The sequence below is a fragment of the Protopterus annectens genome, chromosome 3.part1 (genome assembly GCF_019279795.1).
Source record: "Protopterus annectens isolate FY-2018-M chromosome 3.part1, PAN1.0, whole genome shotgun sequence".
NCBI classification, from domain to species: domain Eukaryota; kingdom Metazoa; phylum Chordata; order Ceratodontiformes; family Protopteridae; genus Protopterus; species Protopterus annectens.
This window is the reverse complement of record NC_056732.1, coordinates 1,467,112,938-1,467,139,553: the sequence shown is the minus strand read 5'-3', so window position 1 is coordinate 1,467,139,553 and position 26,616 is coordinate 1,467,112,938. Positions and strand designations below refer to the sequence as shown.

The 26,616-nt window shown below is 40.3% G+C and overlaps 1 protein-coding gene across 1 annotated transcript in view; it reads left to right on the top strand.

The window, feature by feature from the left end:
* The window catches only part of LOC122797794 (cubilin-like), a 2,156,354-nt gene that overhangs the window by 1,415,757 nt on the left and 713,981 nt on the right, over window positions 1-26,616 (top strand). Inside the window, 1 exon segment of the mRNA XM_044066315.1 lies at window positions 20,711-20,936. Within this exon segment, the coding sequence (XP_043922250.1) occupies window positions 20,711-20,936 (226 nt within the window).

Here is a 26,616-nt window from a genome sequence, read left to right as displayed (position 1 = left end):
AAATCTCTAACCAGAATTATTTAGTGAATGTTGAATAGTTTATATGGACAGGAGTCAGTTTTTAGAAAGTCTGGTGCAAACATTTTAAGAAATGGTAAAGTTTATGCATTACATTTTATAGCCAGGAAGGTGGGTTGGACTCCAACCCTTTATAGCCTTGACCTAAAAGTATGGATGTTTGTTTTAATAATTAACAAAAGATGGGCTTTTGCACTTAGCAGGGAGAAACAGAAATATATATATATATTTTTGGTCATTCAGGCAAGCTCAGGATAGCTCCTACTTCGTGTTGTCTTCCTTTTTCCACCTTACGACTGAACTAATTTATTTCCAGATAAAGTTTACTGCAGTGCAGACTCAGTACGGCAGATGTAGTTAGCATTTTAAATATTTGGAATAGCCCTAAAACTGTATCTGACACCTGCTATTTTTGTAAATATCTTTCTTCACTGTATGCATCATGTGAGGCAGTAAATGGCTTGATGGAAGAACCAATAATGCATGTATAAGATTCGGCATTCTCTCATGTGTGTATGTAATTAGTCTATGTTGTAATGTCTTTTAATGCAGCAGACTATAAATGGTATTGTCGTCCCAGTAGTTCTTTCCTTTCACTATTTTGGTTATTGTATTTTGAAAAGTTATTTTCTAATGTGTTATGGCAGTCAGTGTGTATACTTTCAGATATACAAATCCTGAAAACTGCATGTGCCAGTTTTATGGGAATGGGTTTTAGTATTAAACACCAAAAACATTTTATTGAATCCTTACTCCTCAGACCTGCAGGTAAGTCTCTTGTCCCAGGAATAAACACATCTGACTTCCCAAAAAATGCTATTATACATTTCTTGGCATTTAGTTTTAGCCCATGGCTCTGACACAAGTTATTTCTGTATGCCAGCCCTTCCTGGAGAACATTTGTGTCAGTGGGGGATTCAATAACTGTTCCTAATTTGCAATCATTTGCAAATTTAGTCAGTCAGAGGCCACTGACATTGGCCTTGACTTCAGAGAAATAAAGGCGATATAGGTGTGGTCCCTGGACCGATCCATGAGGGACTTCTCTTCTAACTGGCCTCTTTGTAGAGGTAGACTCCCCACTTCTAACGTCCTGGATCCTGTCTGTCAGACAACTGGCTATTCACCAAGTATTGTCAATAATGCCTTTGTGGAGTATTGTGTCAAATGCCTTGACCAGGTCAAGGTAGCCATTTTGCTGTCATCCATTGCTTTGGTGACCTTCTTTCAGAGTCCATCAGATTCAGTAGGCATGACCTGCCCTTGACAAACCAAATTGGGTTGGGTCTAGTGTCTGGAGGTTTCCTATGTCATTATTGATCATTTCTCTGATAGTTCTTTCCATGGCTTTGCATGAGACTAGTGAGACTTATGGGTCTGTAGTTTCCAGTGTCTGTAGATGGCCCACCTTTATACAGAGAAATGACTATTGCTGCTCTCCATTCATGAGATACAAAGCCTGTTTGGAGGCTACAGTTAAATAGCAATTTCAGATGGCCTGATATGTCATGCTTCATGCTATTTAGAAGGCATCCTGGGATATTGTCTGGGCCCACTGATGCAGTATTCTTGGCCTTAGAAAGAGCATTAAGCACCTTTTCTCTAGTGTCAGCAGGGGGAGTTATATTTGATAGTATTTTCTGAGTGAAGGTTGAGGGGAAAGAGGGGAAAAGTTGGAGCTGAATCTGTCAGCCAGTAGGTTCTGGCTCAGTATAGGTGGCTCCATTAACAATGAGCTCTGCACAAAATTGTGTATTGCCTTTAATGTTGCAGACTGAATGCTTTGTGGTTGTCTTTGGTCTGGAAGGACAAATTTACCTCAGCTTTGGTTTTGGTCGACTTTATTTTTCCTATGAGTTGCTTGTTTAGTTTGATGAGTGCTTTTATCCTGCTGGGTGCTGTATCTCCTAATTTTTGCCATGATTTTCTTCCTTCTGTTATACAGCCTGTTGATGTTGTGATTCCACCAGGGTGGCTTGTTTTTTGAGTTAGTACTGTATTTCTTTCTGATGGGTACAGATGCTTCTTTGCAGCTATTAACGCGCTCATATACAGTTTCAGTGAACAGTTCAGCATAGGCAGCAGTGTTCTCAGGGTTTATGGGGGGACTGAAATTTTTCCAGGTTATGCCTTAATTGTAGGAAGTTAGTCTAAGAATAATTCCTGAATATTCCAGGGTTAGCTGGGGTTCCAGGTTTTACTTTTACTTCAAAGGAAACCATTTTGTGGTCTGACCTTATCTCATTCAACTAAATAATGAACTAAGAGGTCTAATAAAGTCCTGTACAGACAGTTACACGGTCAGGGTGGACTCCCAGGCTATTGATAATCACAAGGCCTTCTTCAGCTATGTCAGGAATCCTAAAGTCAATACTCAACAGGGTACATAACTGGTGGTAAATGGTACAACCTTCACTGACCGACATGACATAGTAAATGTACAGGCTGATAAATTTAGCTCTAACTTCACCCCCACTCCCCCATGTGAAATCCCTTCTAGCACATCCCCCCTAACTATCAACAGCGAGTAGGTCATGGAGGTGCCTGCTAATGGTAAGGGCAAAAACACTGCTTCAGTGGGCCCTGACAGTATCCCTGATTGCCTCCTAAGCAGTCTAAAACATGACCTAGCGTGACCACTTAAGGTACACTCTTCAACTACAGCCTCAAAAGAGGCTACATGCCAGGTGAATGGAGTGCTGCAATGGTCATCCCTCCTCATAAGAGTAGACCATCAAATGATTCTGGGAACTGCAGACCCAACAGTCTGAGAAGTCTAATATCCAAAGCTATGGAATGAATTATCATGGAAATGATCTCCAAGAACATTGGCAACCTACAAACACTGGACATATGCCAGCTTGGTTTTGTTAAGGGAAGGTCTTGCCTACTTAATCTGGTAGACTTCTTCGAGAGGGTCACTGTGGCTATGGATAAAAGGAAAATAGTGTATACCACCTACCTTAATCTGGCCAAGACATTCAGTACAATATCCTACTCAAGTATTGTTGACAAACTCTCAGAAACTATGCACAAATCCCTATATACTTCACTGGATTGCCAGCTAGTTCATGGATAGGATCCAAAAAGTCATGAATGGTGAGACCACCTTCACCAAGAAACTAGTCCCCAGTGGAGTACACCAGGGATCTGTGTTGGACCTACTCTTGTTTGGTATCAACTTCTCAAATGTCAAGCCTAATATCAAAGGCCTGCATGTCACTAAGTTTGCAGATGACTGTAAATTGGGAGCTATCATAGATTCCTCCCATAATACCAACATTCTACAAGACAGTCTAGCACAAACAGATGACTAGTATGAAAGCCATGGGTTAAAACTCAATGCAAAGAAATGCATTATGCTGTTCTTTGGGAAAGTGTCCACCCAAGCTATTTACTTATTAAACAAAACACCCATAAGAGCTGACCCCATAATTAGTGATCTGGGAGCATCTGTAGACAGTAATCTGGTGTTTGACCAACACATAGCCAGATAGTAAGAAAATCATTCTGTCACCCAACTCAAGGATATGGCAACCTGGTCCAAGGAAGTAATAGTACCACTCTACTCAGCCCTCATCAGATCCATCATTGAGTACAATGCTCCCATTGGCATGTACCTAGCCAGGCACTTGCAACAGATGGAACACCCTCCATATTCAAATCACCATAGGTAAAATCCACTACCACTTCCTTGCAAGCTATAGGTCTCCCTCTATGACCCAGGAAACACATACCATGTATTTAAACTTATTAGAAACACTAACCATCCAACCCAATACCATATTTATGGGTGACTTTAATTACTCCACAATTAACTGGGAATCCTATATGACACCAACCGTACATGCAGAGAGATTTATGGATTGTGTACACATAAACTTTGTAGACCAGATAGTCGATACACCAACCAGGGATGCAACCATACTGGATCTGTTCCTCACTAATATGGGAGAGTTCTGCACACCCCCTGCTGTAATGCCTTACCTGGTAAGGTCATACCACACAATGGTCTCAATTGAAGTAAAAATAAAACCTCGACCCCCAGCTAAACATGGAATATTCAGGACATTTTCTAAGGCTAACCTCCTGCTATTAAGTGAGAACCTGGCAAAATTTCAAGCCCACATAAACCCTGAGAATACTTCTGCCTATGTAGAACTGTTCACAGAAACCATGTATAAGCTTGTTAATAGCTGCATAGAGGTAGCTGTACCCACAAGGAAGAAGTATAGAACTAACTCAAAAAACAAGCCACCCTGGCGGAATCACAAAATCAATCGGATGTATAACAGGAGGAAGAAAATCATGGTAATAATTAGGAGGTGCAACATCCAGAAAGATAAAAGTACTGTCATCAAACTAAACAAACAACTCAGAGGACAAATAAAGTCTACCAAAGCAAAATTTGAGATAAGATTTCTCCTCCCAGGCCAACGACAACCACAAAGCATTCTTTAGCTATGTCCGCAACCTCAGAGGCAGTACACCATTGTGTGCAGAGATTGTAAATGGAGCCACCTATACTGAACCAGAAGATATAGCAAACCTCCTGGGTGATAAATTCAGCTCCAACTTTACTCCTCTATTCCCCTCAACCTTCCCTCGAAATACCATCAAATACAACCCCCCCTACTATCACTAAGGAACATCTCCTTAATGCTCTGTCTAAGACCAAGAACACTGCATCAATTGGCGTAGACAATATCCCAGGATGCCTTCTAAATAGTATGAACCATGACCTATCAGGGCCTCTGGAATTACTATTTAACTGTAGCCTCCCATCAGACTTTGTGCCTCATGAATGGAGAAAGACAGCAGTCATCCTTCTCCACAAAGGTGGGCCATCTACAGACCCTTAAAACTACAGACCCATATGTCTCACTAGTCTTATATGTAAAGCCATGGAAAGAATTATCATGGAGATCATCAACAGAGATGTAGTAAACCTCCAGACACTGGACCCAACCCAGTTTGGTTTCGTCAGGGGCAGATCATACCTACTCAGTCTGGTGGACTTCTTTGAGAAGGCCACCAAAGCAATGGAAGAGAGCAAAATCATTCACACTGCCTACCTTGACCTGGCCAAGGCATTTAACACATTACCCCTCTTGGGCATTGATGGCAAACTCAAGAGGTTTGGTACAAACCTGTATGTCACCCAGTGGATAGCCAACTGACTGATAGATAGGACCCAGAAAGTTAGAACTGGGGAGTCCACCTCTACAAAGAGGCCAGTCACAAGTGGAGTCCCTCAAGGATTAGTCCTTGAATCACTCCTTTTTGGCATCTACATCTCAGAAGTCAAGGCCAATGTCAGTGGTCTCTAGCTGACTAAATTTGCAGATGATTGCAAATTAGAAGCTGTCATTGAATCTCACACCAACATAAATGTTCTCCAGGAGGGGCTCACACAGACATACAACTGGTGTCAGAGCCATGGACTAAAACTAAATTCCAAGAAATGCATAATAGTATTCTTTGGGAAGTCATCCATCTCTGGTAACTATTATATTGATAACACACCCCTTAGAGTTGACCCAGTAGTCAGGGACTTAGGGACACACATAGATAGTAATCTAGGCTTTGATCATCATGTGTCTACAGTGGTGAGGAAATCATTCTATGTTGCAAAACTTATAAACAGGTATGGCAGCTAAGTCCAAGGAACTCATTGTTTCACTGTATTCGGCATTCATCAGACCTATCATTGAGTACAGTGCCCCCTTTGGTATGTACCTAACCAGAAATATTCAGCAATTGGAATGTCCACAGAGGTTCCTCACTAAAAGAATACAGGGCATAAGTAATATGTCTTATACCGACCACGTCAAGGCCCTATCCCTGTAGTCTGTCTCTTACAAGATTTTGAGAGGAGATCTATGCCTGGCATACAGGGCATTGCCAGACCCCACTCTGATGGACCTCCTGTATATTTACAAAACAAACAGCATCAAATTACCTGTTCTAAAGACTTAAACCTTGCCTGTGATATAAATAGGACCTTCTGGAGATATAGGTATGTATCCCAGAGACTACCCCATGTATGGAACAGGCACCCCATCCATGCGAAGCAGAGTTCCTCTCTAACCCAATTCAAGTGCAACTTGGACAACTGGTTGGGAGAACGGAAATTCATCCCTGGTTTGGCACCTATGTCTCTAATGGACACAGGTAACCTGTAAATTATTCATCTCCCAGGCCCATGCTTACACTTATCAAGGGTATCAGAACGTGTGTTGTGTATGTGTAGCTCTATTCTTTTTGTTGTCTTTGAGTGCTTAAAGAAAAAAAACTTTGACATTTTTTCCTGTTTTTAATATGTACTGTGAGAGTTGTAGTTCTGGTTGTTGTTGTCTAATTTCCTTTACAGCATGATGGACAAGGCCACTGGCTTTAAAAAAATGATCAACCTGTGACCACAAAATCCTTCCTCAGAATACAGTCTATGTGCATATATTGTTTAGGGGTCACCTTTTTGGACATGGACTGTAAGGCATGCACAACCTTTGTAGCCAAAGCTTTACAGGGGCAATAGAACAAACTTTTGTTGAAGGTCCTTCTTACTGCCCAAGTGATGAGTTCAGCTTCAGCAGAAGCTTCTTCTTTGGCACAAAATACTGAGTTTAGCCAAATAAGGATAAAGAGAAAAAGAGAGAGAAGCCTAAAGAAAAGGAAAAAGACCAAGAGAAAAGACCTTGGAAAAAGTCACCAGATCTGCTGGACTCTTCTTGCCCTGCATCCAAGCCTCTGAGGCATTTGAACCCAGAGCCTCATTGGGTCTGATCACCTTCCCTCCCACCACACTTTTCACCAGAGTCAGTGAGTCTGAGCCTGCATTCCCCTTGTCTTCAAGACAAGCGTCCTTCTCGGCCATCTTCTGTGGCTTCACCATTCAGGTCCATGCACTCATTGAGTAATCTATTAGAAGCAAATGTCAACAGGATGATGTGAAAGCTTCTGCAGATACAGCTCTAACTGCAGGTCATCCCAGTACTGACCCCATCAGTGGCTCTGGGTACAGTTCCTACCACCCTGCCTTTGTTGTCTCCTGTTATGGCCTGACTATGGGATCTGAAGCCTACAGATCCAAGCCTGCCTATTAGAGTACTGACAATGGAGCTGATAGTATTTTCGATTTCAACATAAAATATTTCCCTTACTCTGTTGACTCTGTCTGCATCTGATCATGATGTGTCTCACAACTAAAGCACTGGGACCGAGGGTCAGGGTCAAGTCTGAAGTTATTGGAGCCATCACTTCCCCTCGATGCCTCTGTTCTTCATAACTTGACACTGTTGTTAGCCTCTGAGCCAGGTCGAGTAGGTGCCATGATTTCTCTTGCCTTTCCTGCTTTGATTTGAAGGGATACTTCCTCCACTTCAAATGGAACTTTGGCTCTTGAGGCATTTAAAAAGGTTCTCTACAAGTTCAGATAAGAGATCATTCTACCACATTCAGTTCTGTCCCACTCTCATTTGGAGTCTATTTATGTATCCACTCATCCTGCCTAGCAGGGACAGTCAGCCTTGTGTGGCCTTGAGGACTCTCACCACATGAGCTCCACATCTGACTCAAATCTTCCTCAGAAGTCCCAATGGAGAAGGTTCCAAGAAAATGGATTTGTAATAGGAGACATTTGGACTCTTCACCAGAGTCACTCACGGAAAACACAGACTCTGATGAAGGTGAGGATTTCCCCATGATCCCCTGTTGAGGACATTTCCTTTGGAGATATTTCAGAATTGATGAAATATCGAGGGGGTTGGTCCTTCAAAGCTCCCTCTTCTGAGGAGTCTTTGTTCCTCAAGGCATTTGAGGCTGGCTCTTCAGCTTCCTGGGTGGTTCTGTCCAGTGATGAACTTATAGATCTAGTTTCTTATTGGGTCTGGAAGGAACCAGATGTGGTAGAGCCTATTCCTTATAAGCCAGATAAAATTTTAGTGGCTCCCAGGAATAGGTCACACCAGAGCCAGGGTCTTCTGGCAGATACTATGGTTGTTGCAGCAGCCATGAATATGGAACTCCCAAAGGAGAGCACATCTGTCCACCCCCCAACAGGGATTCCATGGGTCTGGATACATTTGTAAAATGGATATATGCATCAGTGATTTTTGCACTTAGAGTGCTGAACTATCTAGCTCGTATGGCAAGGTTTCAGAGAGACATTACAAAAAAATTGACCAAGTCCCTCTTGGGTAATCTTCCTGTGGACATCCAAAAGTCAGTGAAGTCCCATTTGCCTGTTGTACAGTGTATGTCCAATATATCTTTGAGACGGCTATCTAATGCAGCTGATGATAGGTTCAGGGCAGCTAACATTTACATTACCATTTGCTAACATGGCTGGATCTATCTATGTGACTTTGCAGACTGCCTCATTTGATGATTCAACACTGTTTGGACCTAAGATGAAAGATATTATCACCAGGAGCAAATTGGATTGCAAGATTCTGTCTGTGGTTTAGAATTTGTTTTTGCACCCCTCAGAGGAATTTCTCCTGAATCGGGGGGGGGGGGTTCTATAAATCCAAGGGATTTGTCAAGGATGCTGCTGCGCACAGACCTTCTCCCGGGGCAGAGTGGGGAGTAGCCGTAGTGGACATTGCCCAAGAGTCATAGGCATACTGCAGAATCAAGGGTTTTATGGTCCTTTTAAGGAGAAATCCTTTCAACTTTTGTGTACAGTTGCCTGATGGCTGTACTCTGGAACAGTCACAGAGCACCTGTCCCTGCACTCTCAAGCCTTGCAGGTTTCACTCAATATTCATGAGTGCAGAAGATAATCATTGAGGGCTATGCTATTCCCTTTGTTTTCCCCTCCTCCAAGACAGAAGAAAATTCCTGACGTTCTACCTAGTCAAATGGAATTAGTTGCAGCAGAAGTAAAAAAGCTTCTAGAAAAGAGAGTCATCCAGCAGGTCCACTATACTAACCAAAATCCAGAGTCTATTCAAGGTTGTTTTTAGTTCAAAAGGAAACAGGAGACATAAGACCAGTCCTGGACCTAAGCCACCTCAACCAGCTCATAAAATAGACAAAGTGCTGGATGGTTACACTTCAGTCCATGTTACCTCTTCTGAGGAAGGACTACTGGATATGCTCCACAGATCTCCGGGACTCATACTATCATATCAAGATAACGCAGCAGTCCAGGGGATTTCTCCATTTCTGGCTGTGAGCCAAAGAATTCCACTTTAGAGTATTGCCCTTAGATCTCACCAAATACTTGTTAGGGGTAACTGCATTCCTCAGACTGCACAGGTTCCAGGTGTTCCCATATTTAGTTGATTAACTCCTTACTGCACCAACCAAGGATCTACTCTTGCAATCCAGGGACTTCTTGCCCTATCTTACTCCACAATTGGGAATCACAGACAACCTTCTCAAAATCCTCTAACACTGATGCAACGTACAGAAGTTATTAGATGCCACCTGGACACAGTTCCTCAAATAGCCAAACTTCCACAATCTAGAATACTTTCTCTAGATCAAGCAGTTTCATAAGTCCTTCACTATCCTTGCCATCCAGTAAAACTTGTTCTCCAAATTGTAGGCTTGATGGCTACTGCTATCGCTCTAATTCTGCAAGCCAGATATTACATAAGCATTCTTCGGTGGACTGTTTTTGGTTCAATGGTCCCTAAGGTCTCTCCCTCTTCATGGATCAATTCATCTCACACCTATTTTCAGGAAACACATAACTTGTTAGTTGACCTCTCCCATAGTGTCATGGGGCCAACCATTCTCCTTACCACCCCTGATAGCCACAGTAACCATAAACGCTTCCCTACTAGGGTTGGGGGGGGGGGGCATTTTGAAGGGAAGATGGTTCAATGTTTATGGTTAACTATGAAAGCCAGACTTCACGTCAATGTCTTAGAGATGAGGGTAGTCCTGCTAGCATTGCAGGCCTTCCTGGACATACTACCCAAGAGTGTAATTTCTATTCTGTCAGACAATATTATTGTACTTTGATATATCAGCAAAAGAGGGAATCCCAATCATATCCACTATGCCTGGAAACCATGAGAGTGTGACAATGGGTGATATCTCACTATCACTTTCTAATTGCAGAGCACATTCCGGGGACTTCAAATGTTCTGGCAGACAAACTCAGCAGGCCTAGTCTTCTACTTCACAAGTGGTTACACAATCAAGCAGTGGTAGTGCAGATTTTCAGTCAATAAGGCCAACCTCGTGGCAATCTTTTTGCTTCGTACCTAAACAACAAATGCAGCAGTTACTTTGCCCATATCCTTCCACAGGATCAGTCAGAGATGCTGTAGCCCACAACTGGCCTCTGGGCATTCTTTATGCTTTTTCTCTGCATCCCCTGATTACCAAGTTTCTTCAGAAAGCCAGAAGATGCAATGCCAAAGTGATCCTCATTACCCACTTTTGGCCCCGGCAAGTTTGGTTCCCATTCTTCTGGCCTCATCTAGTACACATACCCTGGGTGTTGGACCCCTGTCCAGATCTCCTCAACTACATGTCTGGTCAGCCTCACCAGGATTTAAAAACTCTGAAGTTAAACTACATGGTTTCTGCAAGTATAACAGTGGTCAGAGATACCAAGCTGTCTGCTTCTGTTAATCAGATTTTATCATCTTCACAGAAACTAAATACCAGGAAAAGTTGTCTCAGAAGATGGAAGAGGCTTATCATATGGGCATCCTCCAGGGATCTGAACCCCTTTTCTTCCCCCTTCCATCCATTTTAGATTTTTGGCAGAATTGATTCACAAGGGAACTAGCTTCTCCCTACAGTTAGCAGCTACTTCTAATTTTCATGTAGGGCCAATCCAAATGTCTGTCATTTCTTTAACAATTTCTAAGGCTTTTTTAAAAGGAATTTTTCTTTTGAGACATCAAATCAGAGATCCATGGGATATTACTATCATGCTTCAGGCTTTGACAAAACCTCCATTTGAGCCGGCATCGTCAGTAGATTTAAAGTTTTGTCTTGGAAAACTCTCTTCTTGGTGGCTTTTCCATCAGCAGGAAGGATTTTAGAGTTGCAACTAAAGGTACAATCTACCAGGGTAGTATTTATCTCTACTGCTCTGTTTGGTAGGGTACACACTAATAGGGTAGTATTTAGCTCTACTGCTCTGTTTGGTAGGATACACATTGATGAGATTTGTGCTGTAGCGACTTGGTCTAGTAGACACACCTTTGTATTGCACTTCAAGCTAGATGTAGAATCAAGAGTCTGTACATCATTTGGCTTCACCTTTCTCAGGAATATCCTTCTTTGATTCCACCCAGTTTTTTTTTCAGCTTAGGGATCAATCCCAAAGGTTGAATCAGATGAAAATAAACAAAACTGGATACAAAAGTTATGTATTTTCCATAATGCTAGATCCATGTTATCTTGTTTTCATCCTGTTCAACATCCCTCCCACTGTCCCCCATCATAAATTATCTTTTAAATCCCAGTTGGGTGGTTAGACCTGTCCAGGAACCTTGTCTGTGGACAGCCCTCCCTTTACTGCCTGTCACGGTTTAATCAAGTAGATCTGCATAGGTTACTGCTATATGATGATGTTTTCTAACTATAAGCAGGCAAACTCGATCTGAGTAAATAATGGGTTGGAAGAGGAATCAGAGCCTTGAATCCAAGCTTCTGAAAACTGCAGAAGTCAGGGATCCAGTCAGTGTGATAACCCAAAGGTTGAACCAGATGAAAACACAACAACATAGATCTAGCATTATGGTAAGTACATAACTTTCTCTTATTCAGATTTAGTTGTCTTATGACTACTGCTGCATGATTCCTGGCCCCTGTATGACTATAATGAGAAATGTGCCTACATTCCTGACATTAAGGCAGATGAATGTGGCAGTTGTGCTGAGCCCCAAGCCATGATGCTTCTTATCTTCATGCTTGTACTTTGTTTTTCTGAACAGTGTATTAAAAATGCAGCTGAGATTGTGTGGTTGTCCAGCTTGAAGGCCTAGATGAGATAACTATTGTTTACAGATGACATTGTGTCGTCATTGGTATGGAACCCCTGGCATGCATTAGAATCACTCAGAGTTGAGCATGAAATGGGTAGAATAAAAATCAGAATCTTCAATTCTGAGATCATGGTATATGCCTGAAAATGAAAAACTGTTATCTTCTCCTGAGGACTGATGGTTGCTGTTCTTCCCGAAAGAGTTTAAGTATCTCACAGTCTTTATTTTATTTTATTTCATAGGTTCATAGGTTGCTACTAGGCTATCGGCCCTAGGGCCTATACAAGTCTAGCCATAACAATTCCCTGGCTATTTCTTCCCACACTATTTACTTCCCTGGACCCCTGTTTACTTCCCTGGACCCCTGTTTACTTCCCTTTATTTTACATTTGTTTACAGGGGAAAGTCCGACTGGACACAGGTCCATTTTCAACGGAGGACTGGGGAGAAAAGCTCCAAAATACAATACATTACTTGTGAGAAATATAAGCATACATATAAGCATACAGTGAAGTATAGATTAGCAAACTCTTAAAGTAAACATTACATAAAGTACATAAGTCAACACTGAAACATCACTTGATTTTTTTTTTTTTTTTTTTTGATAAAAACATGAAAGTGTAGTTTAGGCATAGATGATATGAAGGGTAATAGCAGACTGGAAATAATGTTTATTCATGTAAGATATTTGGTTGAGGCAACAGGTAATGTTTGCCAGTATTAAAGAAGATAGATATTAGTTCTGTACTTTAGTAAATATCGAAAGTTTAACAAACTTTCCAGGGGAGAACTGGTGACACTTAGTAGAATCCTTGCAACCGTGTATTGGTATGGCTTAACCTAGGGAGTAGCCTGAGCAAAGCCAGTTGTTTAAATAGTGGGGTTTCAGGAGTTTTTTAAATTGAATAGTAGAGATAGTAGAAGTTATGTGGTTGGGTAGTGATTCCAGATTCTGGCAATAGTGCAGACAAAGAGAGATTTACCAGCATCATTTTTATATTTGATGACATTTATGAGGTTTTGGTTACTAGATCTTAAGGTTCTAGTGGTAGTGTGGGGCTGAATTAGATGCTGGAGTGCTGGAGTTTTATCAGGAAGGTAGTAGAGCTTGTGTGCTATTGACAATTGATTGAGTAGCAGTAGTTGAGGCAGCTCAAGCCAATTGAGCTGCTTAAGAGATAGACAGTGATGGGACCTACATGAGGCTTCAGTAGCAAACTTGGCAATCTTGTTATAACAAGATTCCATTTTGTTTAGATCGGTCTGACGGAGATTAGTCAAGATAGGGGAGGCATAGAGAAGGATGCATAAGAGATGAGTCCATGCAGTGGTGGCTTTGGTATGTTTAGCGATAAATCTGTTTGTTCCTATAGAGGAGCCCAAGTTTTTTGTTTACTTTCTTGATGGTTTGTGCTATGTGGATGTCGAATTTCAGGTTATTGTCAATCTACACCTAGCAGTTTAGTGTGTGTGGTTAGACTGATTGGAATATTATATTTGAAGTTTATGGTAAAATTATGGTTTAGGGGAGAGGATCTACCAGAGCTGAAAATAATAATTTTTTTTTTTTTTTTGGGATTAATAATAAGTTTGATGTTAGTGAACCATGTTTTGGCTAAAGTAAAGTTATTTTTGGTTAGTCTTGTTCTTGAGTAATGGCATGGTTGAAGGGAGATATGATAATCAGATTGGGTAGTGACCACAATCATATGGACACTGAACCCGTGTGTGGGACAGAGATTGCAAAGGTCTCAGTTTATTCATCAGTCTACATCTCTGGTATCTTCCATGATAGGGTGTGGAGCTTGGTGATCCAGGAGATCTTCAAAGTAGAGTCATTGTGACTTCAGTGCAGAAGAAGTCAAATAAGGTGGTTTGGCTCCAGAATGACCCCAAATGGAGATGTTCCTAACATGAGAGATACCCGTCAGTTGGCCTGGGAATGCTTAGAGATATCCCAGAATGACCTGTAATATTTGGTAATAAAAAGGAAGCTTGTTTTTCTCTGATTAGCCTGCTGCGTTCATGATCCTTACTAAGAAACACAGAAGGAATTAAAGTAAAATTCATTATAGTTTTGTTACAAAAAAAAGAAAAAATGGGGGGATACTTGTGCAGCAGTTAGCATTGCTGCTTCCCAGCTGTTGATTCACTGATCTAGTTCAGGGCTTGTATAGCTTCTTTGCAGAGTCAACATATTCTGTTTATCCTCGTGTATTTTTGCTGGGTTCTCCAGCTCCTCCTATGTTCCAAAGGCAGTGCTAACAAATACTAAATTGCCTATAACTGTGTGTGTACACGCAGTATATGAATGAGTGTCTGTGTCCTTTGATGGATCAGCATCTCATCCAGGAATGGTTTGCAGTCACACTTGTTCCTTGTTGAAATGTACATATACTTATAACAGGATAAAGTGGATATTGGAAAGTGACTGGGCAAAGGATATGTACTGGCTAAAAAGCTAATGTCATATTACCAGCATGACTTTGGTTTGATTCTCTCAGCCTCTATTTGCCTATTGTGTGACGCTGAGCAAGTCATGTGACCAGACAGTGTTTTGGGACAATTGGGAGTTATGATTGGCTTCTTAATGGTCTTCTGGACTACATACCTACTAACACCCTAGGAAACTATGGATTTTATGCTAGCTTTGCATAACTGCTTACATTTGCAAAAAATAATTGTAGCATCATGACTCAGCGTTACAAAATATTACATATAAAATGAACATTATTTTTGAAAAACATTTCAAATCAGGGCAGTATAACATAAAGATTAAGATACTGCTTTGTGTGTGTGTGTGTGTGTGTGTGTGTGTGTGTGTGTGTGTGTGTGTGTGTGTGTGTGTGTGTGTGTGTGTGTGTGTGTGTGTGTGTGTGTGTGTGTGTGTGTGTGTGTGTGAATGTTTGGATGTTGTAGTAAGAAGTAACAGCAGGTAAATATAATTAATATAATTAACTAGACTGTAACTAATGCATGCTCCTCTAAGTAGCAAATCTCCATAGATTCTTTGTCCACAGCTATAAGATCACAGGCAAATTCTTTGCAGCTAGATTGTCTAAAACCCCAAACAGGACAAGCTTACATTTTTACAACATATGTTGTTTTACCATAAAAAAGTTCTGATTCTTCTGCCTCTTTATAAACTGTATTATCACCAAGTTGGGGAAAATGTATGTCCCTTACTGGTCTAGATTTTAGCATGTAAACCTAAACAGCTGTCCTTTCTGTCCCTAAACTCCTCTGAGACAAAAATTTCTTTGATTCTTCACACAGCAAACAAGCAACACATTCCAGCTATGGTTGGAGGGATAATTTATTCTATGAAAGTTGCACAGCATACATACAGTGAGCTGCACTGGCATATGGAATCCATATAGGTCTTCTGCTCCGAGATACCTTTTCTGATGCTGAAAATGTCAGGTTAGCATATTCCCCCACTGTTTTGCACAGCATACATCCAGTGGGCTGCACTGGCATATTGAATCCATGTAGGTCTTCTGCTCTGAGATGCCTTTCCTGATGCTGAAAATGTCAGGTTAGCATATTCCCCCCACTGTTTTGCACAGCATACATCCAGTGGGCTGCACTGGCATATGGAATCCATGTAGGTCTTCTGCTCTGAGATGCCTTTTCTGATGCTGAAAATGTCAGGTTAGCATATTCCCCCACTGTTTTGCACAGCATACATACAGTGGACTGCTCTGGCATATGGCATCCATGTAGGTCTTCTGCTCTGAGATGCCTTTTCTGATGCTGAAAATGTCAGGTTAGCATATTCCCCCACTGTTTTGCACAGCATACATACAGTGGACTGCTCTGGCATATGGCATCCATGTAGGTCTTCTGCTCTGAGATGCCTTTTCTGATGCTGAAAATGTCAGGTTAGCATATTCCCCCACTGTTTTGCACAGCATACATACAGTGGACTGCTCTGGCATATGGAATCCATGTAGGTCTTCTGCTCTGAGATGCCTTTTCTGATGCTGAAAATGTCAGGTTAGCATATTCCCCCCACTGTTCTGATAGCAGCAGATGCTGCATTGCAGATTCCCTTTTTTCTCATTCTCTGAACATGCATATCTCAGAATACATGGTGCTTGCTCTTTCTGGAAACAGACATATTATTTTTGTTTCTGCTACAAAATAATCCTTTATTAAACTAAGAAATGGTGCAACTGACCACTGTGACATAAAGTACATTTCACAGGTGAACCTGAACCACTTGTAAGAGACAGACACCAAATTTTTTTTTTCACCTCAGTCTTTTCACAGCCTACCTTCAGAAATGCACATGTTATTGAGATATGAAAAGCATGTGGAGCAACAGTGTATGTCTACATGCAGTTTTCCAATTCGGGCTTCAGATTAGCGACATGTATGGTCAAAGTTTTACACTTGCAAAACTGTCTCTAATTAAATAAGATGAAAGTATGCAGTTCATCACAAGCTTTTTATACTAAACAGTGTGCTTTTTCACCTGACACTAGTTAGAGAATCTGTTTTATATGGCTCTACTTTGATCCATTGAGATTACACTTCATCAAACTGCAATTTCACAAGTCTGTTTTAGTGAAAGTCCATTTATTCAAAAATGCACTTTTGCAAACATCAGGTCAGCAAAGTGAAGTCGCTGGTTTTTCAGTTGTATATGGGAGGGGAGCTTGTTGTTGTAGATCACAGTACAGTGAGGTTAAAGGAATATTCCCTTTTCCCCACTGTAGTGTGATCTCAGAGCTAGTATAAATAAGTGGCAGGGTGTGGTGGGTGCAGCCCCCCATGCCCTTTATAAACATGTTATAATGCATTCATCTGCTTCTTTTGGATTTACGATTATTGATATTATCAGGGGTAATAGAGGAAATCAGATTGGCTGGCACACTATTCTTAATCAAAAAGAGAAAAGATGGATAATTAGATTAGGCGGATTATTTCCACCCGGGCTCAATGAACAATTGTGACCAGCCAATCATTTTGTGTTGCTATTCTTACCATTTTTATATAATATGGCTGTTTGTAATTATTATTTACACTGAGGAAGGCATAGTTTGGATTGCCGAAACCGGTCTGTTTTTTGCCATATTGGAATTAAATGTTTGCTCTCACACCACTTTTGTGCAGGCTACCCTTTTTTTTCTGATTGACCTATTATTAACTCCCCAAGTGATGCAGACATCCTACAGAAAGGCCTCACTGAGATCAACGACTGGTGTCGACACCATGGCCTTAAGCTTAATGCCAAAAAATGCGTCACCATCCCCTTTGATAAAAACTCAGTTCCCACTAATTACCACATTGATGGGAGCCCACTGAACACTGAAGGCGTTATAAGGCATCTGGGAATGCAGGTTGATAGCAACTTCCCCTTCAACCACCACATTGCCACTATGGTCAGAAAGTCCTTCTATGTGGCACAGCTCATTACCAAGGGTTTTGTATTCAGGAAGAAAGAGGTCATCGTCTCTCTCTCTCTCTCTCTCTATACTCTTCCCTCATTAGACCAATCATCGAGTATAATGCCTCATTTAGTATGTACCTCAGTAGACACCTGCAACAGCTGAAGAGGCCAAAGAAGTACCTCACGAAGAGGATCCTAGGCATTAAACATGTCCTACATGGACAGACTCAAAAGACTGCAGCTATTTTCTGTCTTATATTGCCTAATTAGAGGCAATCTCTGCTTGACATACAAAGCCATGTCTGACCCATCTCTGTTAGAAATGCTACATCTAAAGAAATCCCAATCCCTCTGCACCACATGCTCCAGAGACCTCAACCTCATTACCACAATCAGCAGAACATGCTGGCGGGACAGGTTCCTCACCCAGAAACTGTCCATGCTCTTCCCATACATGTCAAGCAGAGCACCTTGCTGACCCTCTTTAAGAGAACTCTTGATGAGTGGATGGGTGATAGAAAGTTCACCCCAGGGATCACTCCAGTGGTCCTACTTGATAGAGGCACTGCGAACTAATGTTGGGCGGCATGATGCCAGGGCACTTCTATGGGCTAGGCTTGTAAAGGCTCCAGGTCCATTAGCCCAGTACACACCTATGAAGCTATGAACCTACATGTGTGCTAGTCCTCTATGCCACCACTAGACCCGTGGGATACTTCTAAAATGTTACAAAACTTTGAAAGAAATATGTGGGGAAAGGGTTTTAAACCATGTACCTTTGACAGTGAAAGTAACAGCCTTATCCTGCTGCACTAGCAGACCAGTTAGTGTAAAAGTTTTTTTTTGTTGTTGATATTGTTTTGGAAATAAGAATTATGAATCACTAATGTCTGGCATTAATCAATGATTGCAAGAGTCATGAGTTTCGAGGGAAAGGGCAGCTAGAAGAAGCAACAGCAGAAGCATCCCGTAAAATCAGCGACAGACAATAGGGAGGTATGGGAGGTGTCCATGTGGTGGGGCCTTCAGGACATAGCCATGAAGAACACTAGATGACACCAGGGAAAACGTTTTAAATATTACTCAGTCACTGAATTTTTGCACAGTAAGAAGTATGAAACTCCAATGCCTGAATTATTGACTGAGTAATTATCCATGATTTATGAGAGCAGGGAAAAATAAGAAGAGACATTGGGGACATTCTGTCAACTCAGGGATGTATGAAGTGTGCCATAGAGAGAGAGAGAGTGTGTGTGTGTGTGTGTGTGTGTGTGTGTGTGTGTGTGTGTGTGTGTGTGTGTGTGTGTGTGTGTGTGTGTGTGTGTGTGTGTGTGTGTGTGTGTGTGTGCGTGTGTAAATGTGTGTTTGAATGTGTGTGGGAGAGTGAATGGGGGAAACCTGTGCCAAAGCAATGCATAGGCTGCCAGTGTTAGCTACCACTGTTAAGAGCAGATTTGCCCTCAGGGTACTCAAGGGAGATTCAGAGGCATGGGCATTAGTTGATAATGAGGTCTTTCCTAATAGCCACTACCATGTCCCTAAAATGAAATTTCTTTCATCGTATAAACAGCGCCTTTTGGCAGTAGTTCTTTCTGAATCCCTGGGACAGTGTAATCAGATAATTCCATACGGTGTCTAAGCACCATAAAAGGTATAACTAGGGTGGTTAACTAACATAAGTTAACTGCATCACTAGACATAATAGGTCATAACAAAGAAACATACTGGACAGTTATAACAATAATGAAATGTATCAGGGTTTGAAATCAGAAATAACTTTACTAAAGAAGAATAATGCAGATAATATAAAAAGAAGAAACCTGCAGTTCAGAAAGTGCACTGCCATGAATGCAGGGATATTGAAAAGAAAATACAAAAGCCTTATATAGGCAAAAATTTAAGGACCAGAGAAGAAGCGGGTCTCCCAAGGTCCATAACAAGGAATATCATTATGCATGCATAAGAAGACAGAAAAAAGTGAAAGTGATGAAAGAGTTGTTTATTATAACGACCAAAGGGGAGACCTGTAAAGGTGAGTCCCCTAAGGATGGTGGGTAATAATTTTATCATTTGAATAGGTTCATAGGTAGGTACTAGGCAACTGATCCTTTGAATCCCTGGTAGCCTAGCCACTTTGATTAGCATTACCTGTTTCCCTTGTCCATAAAGGATAGGATGATGGGACCAAGGGTGAATTTGCATATCCCCATCGAGGTTACTTTGAAGAGACAGATAGGGAGCAGTTTTGTTTGTTATGGACAGGAAGGCTATTCTATAGGTTCATAGGTACATAGATTAGAACTAGGCTAACTGCCTTTGTGGGTCATTTTAAGCCTAGTTAAGTACCCCATGTGAGAATCAAACCCTGCACCTTGTGTCTTTAAAGTAAACGCCTTAACAATTATGCCAATTTCCCATAGGTAGGAGTGCCCCAGCTTGGGCAAGTCCCTTTTGTCCTTCTCTGTGGCACAAGGTGTAAGTGAAGTGAGTAAAGAGAAAAAAAGACAGGTGATGCAGGGTTCAAATTCAGTTAAGTGATAATCTTAAAGAGGAGGGTCTGAATACATATTACCTATCTCAGTGGCACAGGATGTGGTTGCATTGAATTTGGAGAAAGAGAACAGGTAGCCTTATAATGGCCCTATGGTCACTAGCCTAGTAAACACCTATGAACTCTAGAAGAGATAGTACTAGAATATAATAGCGCAGTTAATGCAATACAACCAAGTCATGATGGAAGAAAATAACCTACAGCCATAAAACATCTGCAATGTAAGGTTTTGTAAGGTAGGCGAGTAGTGTGGTCAGACAAGAGTCCGAGATGTTTTGAATTTGAGGGGGGTTGAGTTCCATTTAGCAGGACTGGTAATGGCAAAGAACTTCTCAGCAAAGAGAAGGATGAAGGGAAGGCAGTATAAAAGGTCTGCTCCATCTTCTTGACATTTAAGACTATAGATGGTACTAACTGAAGGCTTCTTGTCAAGGGTCATAGTTAAAAAGGGACCATCAAACCAGTGTACCACCTACCTACCCTATTATCAAAATGGCACAATAAAAATAAGAAAGATAACCTAACTTCAAAATTAGTGCCTCAACCACCATCCCAAGGAGAAACAGTCTGCTCAATCTTTCTCTCTCCCCCCTTCCCACGTTTCTGCTGTATCACTAAACATCATGGTCCATTGCTGCAGAAGTGTATAAATGCACATTATTTGCTGAGTTTGAACACTTTGTGATGCAAGAAATGAGTTGCATAATGTGCTGAATGTAACACTGTATCTGACACATATCCATGCTGTCTTAATTTCTTTTTTTTTTGTCTTTTTAATAGCTTAACTTTACATACTTTAATGTGGAAAACCATGAAGCTTGTAACTGGGACTCAGTAACTTTAATAAATGGTGGCTATCCAGATTCTCCCATCATTGGCCAATACTGTGGAATGAATTCCCCAGGAACTATCACATCAGGCTCCAACAAGTTGATAATAGTATTCATTTCTAATCATGTTGTGCAGAGAGGTGGCTTCTATGCAACATGGACCTCTAATTCTTTGGGTAAGTCTTCATTTAAAACTGTTTAAGCACTGCTAATCCTAAAGCTTCTGTCAGTCATTAATTTATTTTGCTTAAGAAGACACAGACTTGAAAGGCACAAACATAAAAACTGACATTGGTTATGTTTCTGCTTTTGTCCCTGTTGTGACCAGCACAGGTAACACTGCACAATATTATTGTAGAATTATTATGTTTTTATTTGCTCACACCAAGAGTGACAAAGAGTTTCAGCTTTGTTTTTTTAGCTAAGAATTACCAATCTGATGTTACTATAAAAGTGGTGTGTGTTTGTAAAGTATTAAAGAACTGGAAGAATTATGACTGAAATGTTATTGATCTGTAAAAAGCAAAAAGTAAAAATTTATTTAAAGGGTTAGCCATGCATCTTAACTGTCCAGAATTTTGCAGAATGCACAGATTTTTTCATCACATTTTTGGTCTGTTCCTTTTTTGTGCTATTCTGGCAAATCATTGAGGACTGATGTTGTTAAATAATGAGAGACATTTTCGAGTTTCAAACATCATAAAATTCAAAAAAGGCATGGCAGCACAAAACCTGTTATTCTATCAACTTTCTAAGTTTATACAAGCAGTACTTAAAATCTGTCCCTGATTTGGGGAATTTCCCACCATTATTTTTGGCTTTGTCCTGAATTCTTGTTCTAAGAGGTTGAGAGATAACTTTGACTCAATTTAATTTTCATGAACAAATAATTCTGGTTATATAGCACTTATCTCACAGCATTTTTAACAAGCAGTACTTGGTAATAAAGTGCAAAAATGTGTCACAGCAGGCAGTATTTATACCCACACACAGCATGTAAATTGTGTGAACCTACTAAATAAGAAGACCTTGCATATCAAGACACTGAGGATATTCCTTCTTTCTATATGAAGGGGACTCAGGAAGCAATGGCAAGTCTGGATGTGAGGAGGCTTTCTGATGTATTCGTTCTCTAGCACAATATAGAAAAGCACAGCTGGTGATATAAGGAGTTGCAATTCCATTTGTTTTAAAGAAGGCATATGCTAAGTGTGAAAGATCGTTAATGCGACTTCTCTAAAGTGATTTGCAAGGAGCACAAGTAAGCTAATAAGGAGCTATTTCTGCTGTTTGTCTGGTTTAATTTCTCCAAGTGTTTTTCCTGTTTGTTCAGTGTGACTGTTGAAGACAGAGGTGAGATGATGAATGATCTAGCCTATTGATTTAAGAACAGTAGTGCTTTTGCTGTGAAGTGTACTGAGCTGCTGATCAGTCAGGCTGTTATGGGGAATGGGATTTTTTTCAGATTTAGATCAAAAATGCATAAAGAGGTTTAATATTTTACAGCAGCTGCAGATCCTAGTCCTCAGCATATTTGTATGGGTCCAAACTTTGTTGTGCAACCACCTTCGGAACCTAAATTGAGTTTTGCCTTAATGAAGCAGCAAACAGGAAAAAGTAAAAGGAGGAAATTTTTTTTTTTCACGAATTGAATTAAACTTTGCTTTCTGATAGTTCTGCACCTGAATCAAAAGAATCTGGTTGGTCATGTCGGCTTTCATATATGGATTTGAAAAGCTGTGTGGCATGCCAAGGAGAGAGGAAGAATGTAGTATGACCGTCCTCTGCGAACCGTGATGTTAATAATAAGGATATAATTCATGCTGCCAGAGTTTGTTGAAAGGTAATATGGACTTCTGATCAGCTGATGTATTTGTGTTTTTCTGTGTTCACCAGTATATAAAAAAATGAGCTTTAAACATTAAGAGGACTTTTTTGGCGGGAGGGGATTAAATACATCATTTAAAGTAAAAAAAAAATGGATGATTTTGTGGACTTTACCTGTAATGAAAGCCATTGTGGAACTAACTCCCATATATTTTTAAAAAAGGAATACTTTAATATTAATGAAATTCTCACTGGGATTTGTATTTGGCTTCTATTCTAATGTGAAAGTGAAAAAGACAGCTCATGCTGAATTTGCAAATGGTGCATAATGCGAAAAATGTTCTAAACACTGTATAATATTCTTTGTAGTGAAGAGATATATTCCAAGTTTTCATGTTTTAAAGCTTACATGATTTGGAAAGGCATGGGAAATGCAGGATGATCCAAGAGTCTGTATATTCAATGATGGAAAATAAAGAGAACATAGAGTACCACCTTATTAAGGAAAGAATTATTACAAATACCACCCTTAGAGGATCCGGCTGTGATATGAGACTAAAAATGATAAAAGCAGGACTAAGGAGTTATGAAATGAATATGAGAGATGAGATGAAGGTAGGGGAAGGAGGCAAGAAGGTTGGAAAAGAAGGGAAAATGAAGAACCTAAAAGATGATGGAAGAATTTTGTCACGCTATAATATAAGCACATTTATCATGAAGATCCTTGCTGTTTATTAACCTTAATCAGTCAAATACATGCATGCTGTGGGATTGAAAGTGTCTGTGAAATAATCCATGCAATCTAAGGACCTCTTACTAAGTTGGCCACTGTCCCCTTTTTCTCAAACAGTAGACTATACTGCATATGCCCCTTATTTAAGATCAGAGCATGACAGAAAACCTGTTTGACTTTGTATCTCTTTGTTAATTTCTTTGTACTGGCTATGAACTGATTGTTGTCAATTATAATTTGCTCTCAGTGTTGGATGGTCTCTGTAGTAGAATGAATTGTTAAATATCCCCTCAGTGTTATCTCCTCTTATACTCGCATCATTTTCGTCCTTCATAGAGCAGTTATGTGTCATATGTTATTACATTTCTATTTGTTCTAAGATTGTGTAGAACAGTGAAAAGATTTTGGTATAATGTTATATTTGTAGCAATTTCATTCAGATTGGATAAGATTTATGTATGCTGAGCATGTTTCCCTTTAACACATATGTATGTAAGGTGAGCTGCTGGTGTTTTGATATATATATATATGTATATATATATATATATATATATATATATATATATATATAAAACACTGTTTTGACACACTGGTTAAACCCATGAATGTTTAATAAGTGATGGCTTTGTATTGCGGTTATCTCTGTATTGCCACGGTCTGATAATTTGCTCGATATAGCCGTATATATACATGATATTACTCTGGTCTTCTATCAATATACCTCCTGCTAAAACTACTTTGAGCTTGCATTCATAAACTTTCTTACCATCACTCTACTCTTATACTTCCCTTGTATTCATAGGATCATAGGAAGTTACTAGGCTAATGGCCCAAGGGCCCTTACAAGCCTAGCCAAGTTCTACCCTTATTTTCATGATCAGCACCTAATGCTCCTGTTCAAGAGGAATACAAGTGGAACCCCTGGGGTGAATTTACTGTCACCCATCCAATCATCCAGACTGCGTTTGAAGAGGGCCACTGATGTGCTCTGTTTGACATGAAGTAGGAGTCTGTTCAAAAGGCATGGTAACCTCTGGGAGACAAATCTGTCCCTCCAGCAACTTTAATTACTGTCACATACAAATTTAAGGTCTTTAGAGTGAGTAACCCTTGTACCATTTGACATGCAGATATGCAGCACTTCCAATAAAGCAGGGTCAGATATTGCCTCATATGCAAGACAGAGATCGCCTCTGAGTAGGCTGTATGAAGCAGAATAAAGTGACGGTAATTTCAGATGATCCACATAGGACAGATGCTGAAGACCTTGAATTTTCCTTGTGAGGAACCTTTCTGGTCTCTCCAATTGCTGCAGGTGCTTGGAAAGGTACATACCAAAAGGGGCATTGTACTCAATTATTAGCCTGATGAGAGAAGAATACACGGAGGTTATAACTTCTTTTTTTCTCAAGGCAATACCCTTACTTATGAAATAAGCAATACAGAATGCCTTTCTTGCCACTGTGGAGACATGGTGATCCAAGTTAAGGTTGCTGTCAACCAGTGTGCCCATGTCTGTCAGCACTGAGTGCATACTTAAAGTGTTATTACTGATGTGGTAGTAAGCAGGAACATTGCTCTTACTGAAAGGGATGATAATACATTTTTTGCATTGACTTTAAGGCCATGACTTTGGCACCAATTATTTGTTTGCGCAAGACCCTCTTGTAGGATGTTGACATCATTTGGAGATTCTATGACCGCTCCCAGTTTGCAATCATCAGCAAACATTTTCAGCCACAGACCTTTAGTTTCAGCTTGTACTTCAGAGAAATAGATTCCAAAGAGTAGAGGTCTCAGGACTGATCCCTGTAGAATACCACTGGATACAGGTCTGCTGTTGGAGGTGGACTCCCTGTTTTGACTATATATGTTCTATCAGTGAGCCAGTTAGTGACCCATCCAACGATATAAGGGTTGATACCTTGCTGGGTAAGTTGGTCAAAGATGCCTGAGTGGGGGATAGTGTCAAAAGCCTTGGCTAAGTCTAGGTAGGCTGTATGCACAGATTTCCCCTTGTTCAGGGCCTTGGTGACTGTTTCAAAGAAGTTCACAGGTTTAACAGGCATGATCACCCTTTGACAAATCCAAACTGAGTAGGGTCAAGTGTTTGGAGATTACCTATATCTTTGCTGATAAAATCTATTCCTTTTTAATTTCTCCAAATCCTTTGGGTTTTTAATACCATGACAGAAATGGATCCCATTCCGAAGTCAAAGTATGATTAAAGTTCATGAAATTAGTATTGTTTCAGTCTTTGATGTCAGCCAGAAGTGCTCTTTACAGCACCAGCAATTTGCTCAGTAATGACTCCTTCTGCAATTCGGATGGAGTTACATGTATTGGTAACATATCTAAATACAATTGTACATTCTTTTTTTATAAGATCTGTTGCTCCTACTACTATTGGAACTGTCGGCATATCTTTCTTAAATATTGCTCTCATTTCTGCTTGCAAATCCTGATATTTTATGACTTTGTGTCTCTCTGTACACAAGACACATTAGTCATTGGGTGTAGTGATTTCAATGATCAATGCTACTTTTGTCTTCTTTTCATGGACCAATAGAGCTGGTTTTCTCGCATCTGTCCTTTGAACTGTTGTTAATGGGTGATCCCATGTGATGTACGTTTCGTCATTTTCTATGATGCTTTGTGGCTCATGTTTCCAGTGTTTTTCAGCTACTTCAATATTATAATGTTTGCACAATTCCCAGTGCAACAGTCTTGCCATATTATTATGCCCTTCAGTATATAGTCCTTCTGCCATTAGTATGTCACAACCAGCAACAAGGTGTGCAACTGTTTCCAGTTCTGTTTTACAAAACTACATTTGTCTGTTTCTTCCACATGTTCAGTGGACTTTGTAAACCAATGAGTAAGTAGTCCACTATCTTGGGCCGCCAATATTAACCTTTCATCTTTTTATTTGAATTCACCTCTCCTTAACCATTCCTGCATTCGATCCTGATCAACATGAGGTTGTTCAGGAGTTTTCTATACTTGCAACTATATTTATGCATTTTACACATTTCTTCCCTTGTCATCTGATCCTTCACCTTATATTCTTTCTTTTGATTTTTGGCATATTCAGTGGCTGGCTGAATTTTTATCTACTTTTGGTTTGACTTCCATTCCCACTTGATACTGATATGCTTCTGCTAAACTAAGCAGGGAAGTCATCTTAGACTTATTCTCCTCATGTTTTAAAACTTTCACTATGTTTGGGTCTTGTGAGCTCAGCATATATGTATGCAGTCCCACAATTGCAGATCTATATATATGTAATCAATTTC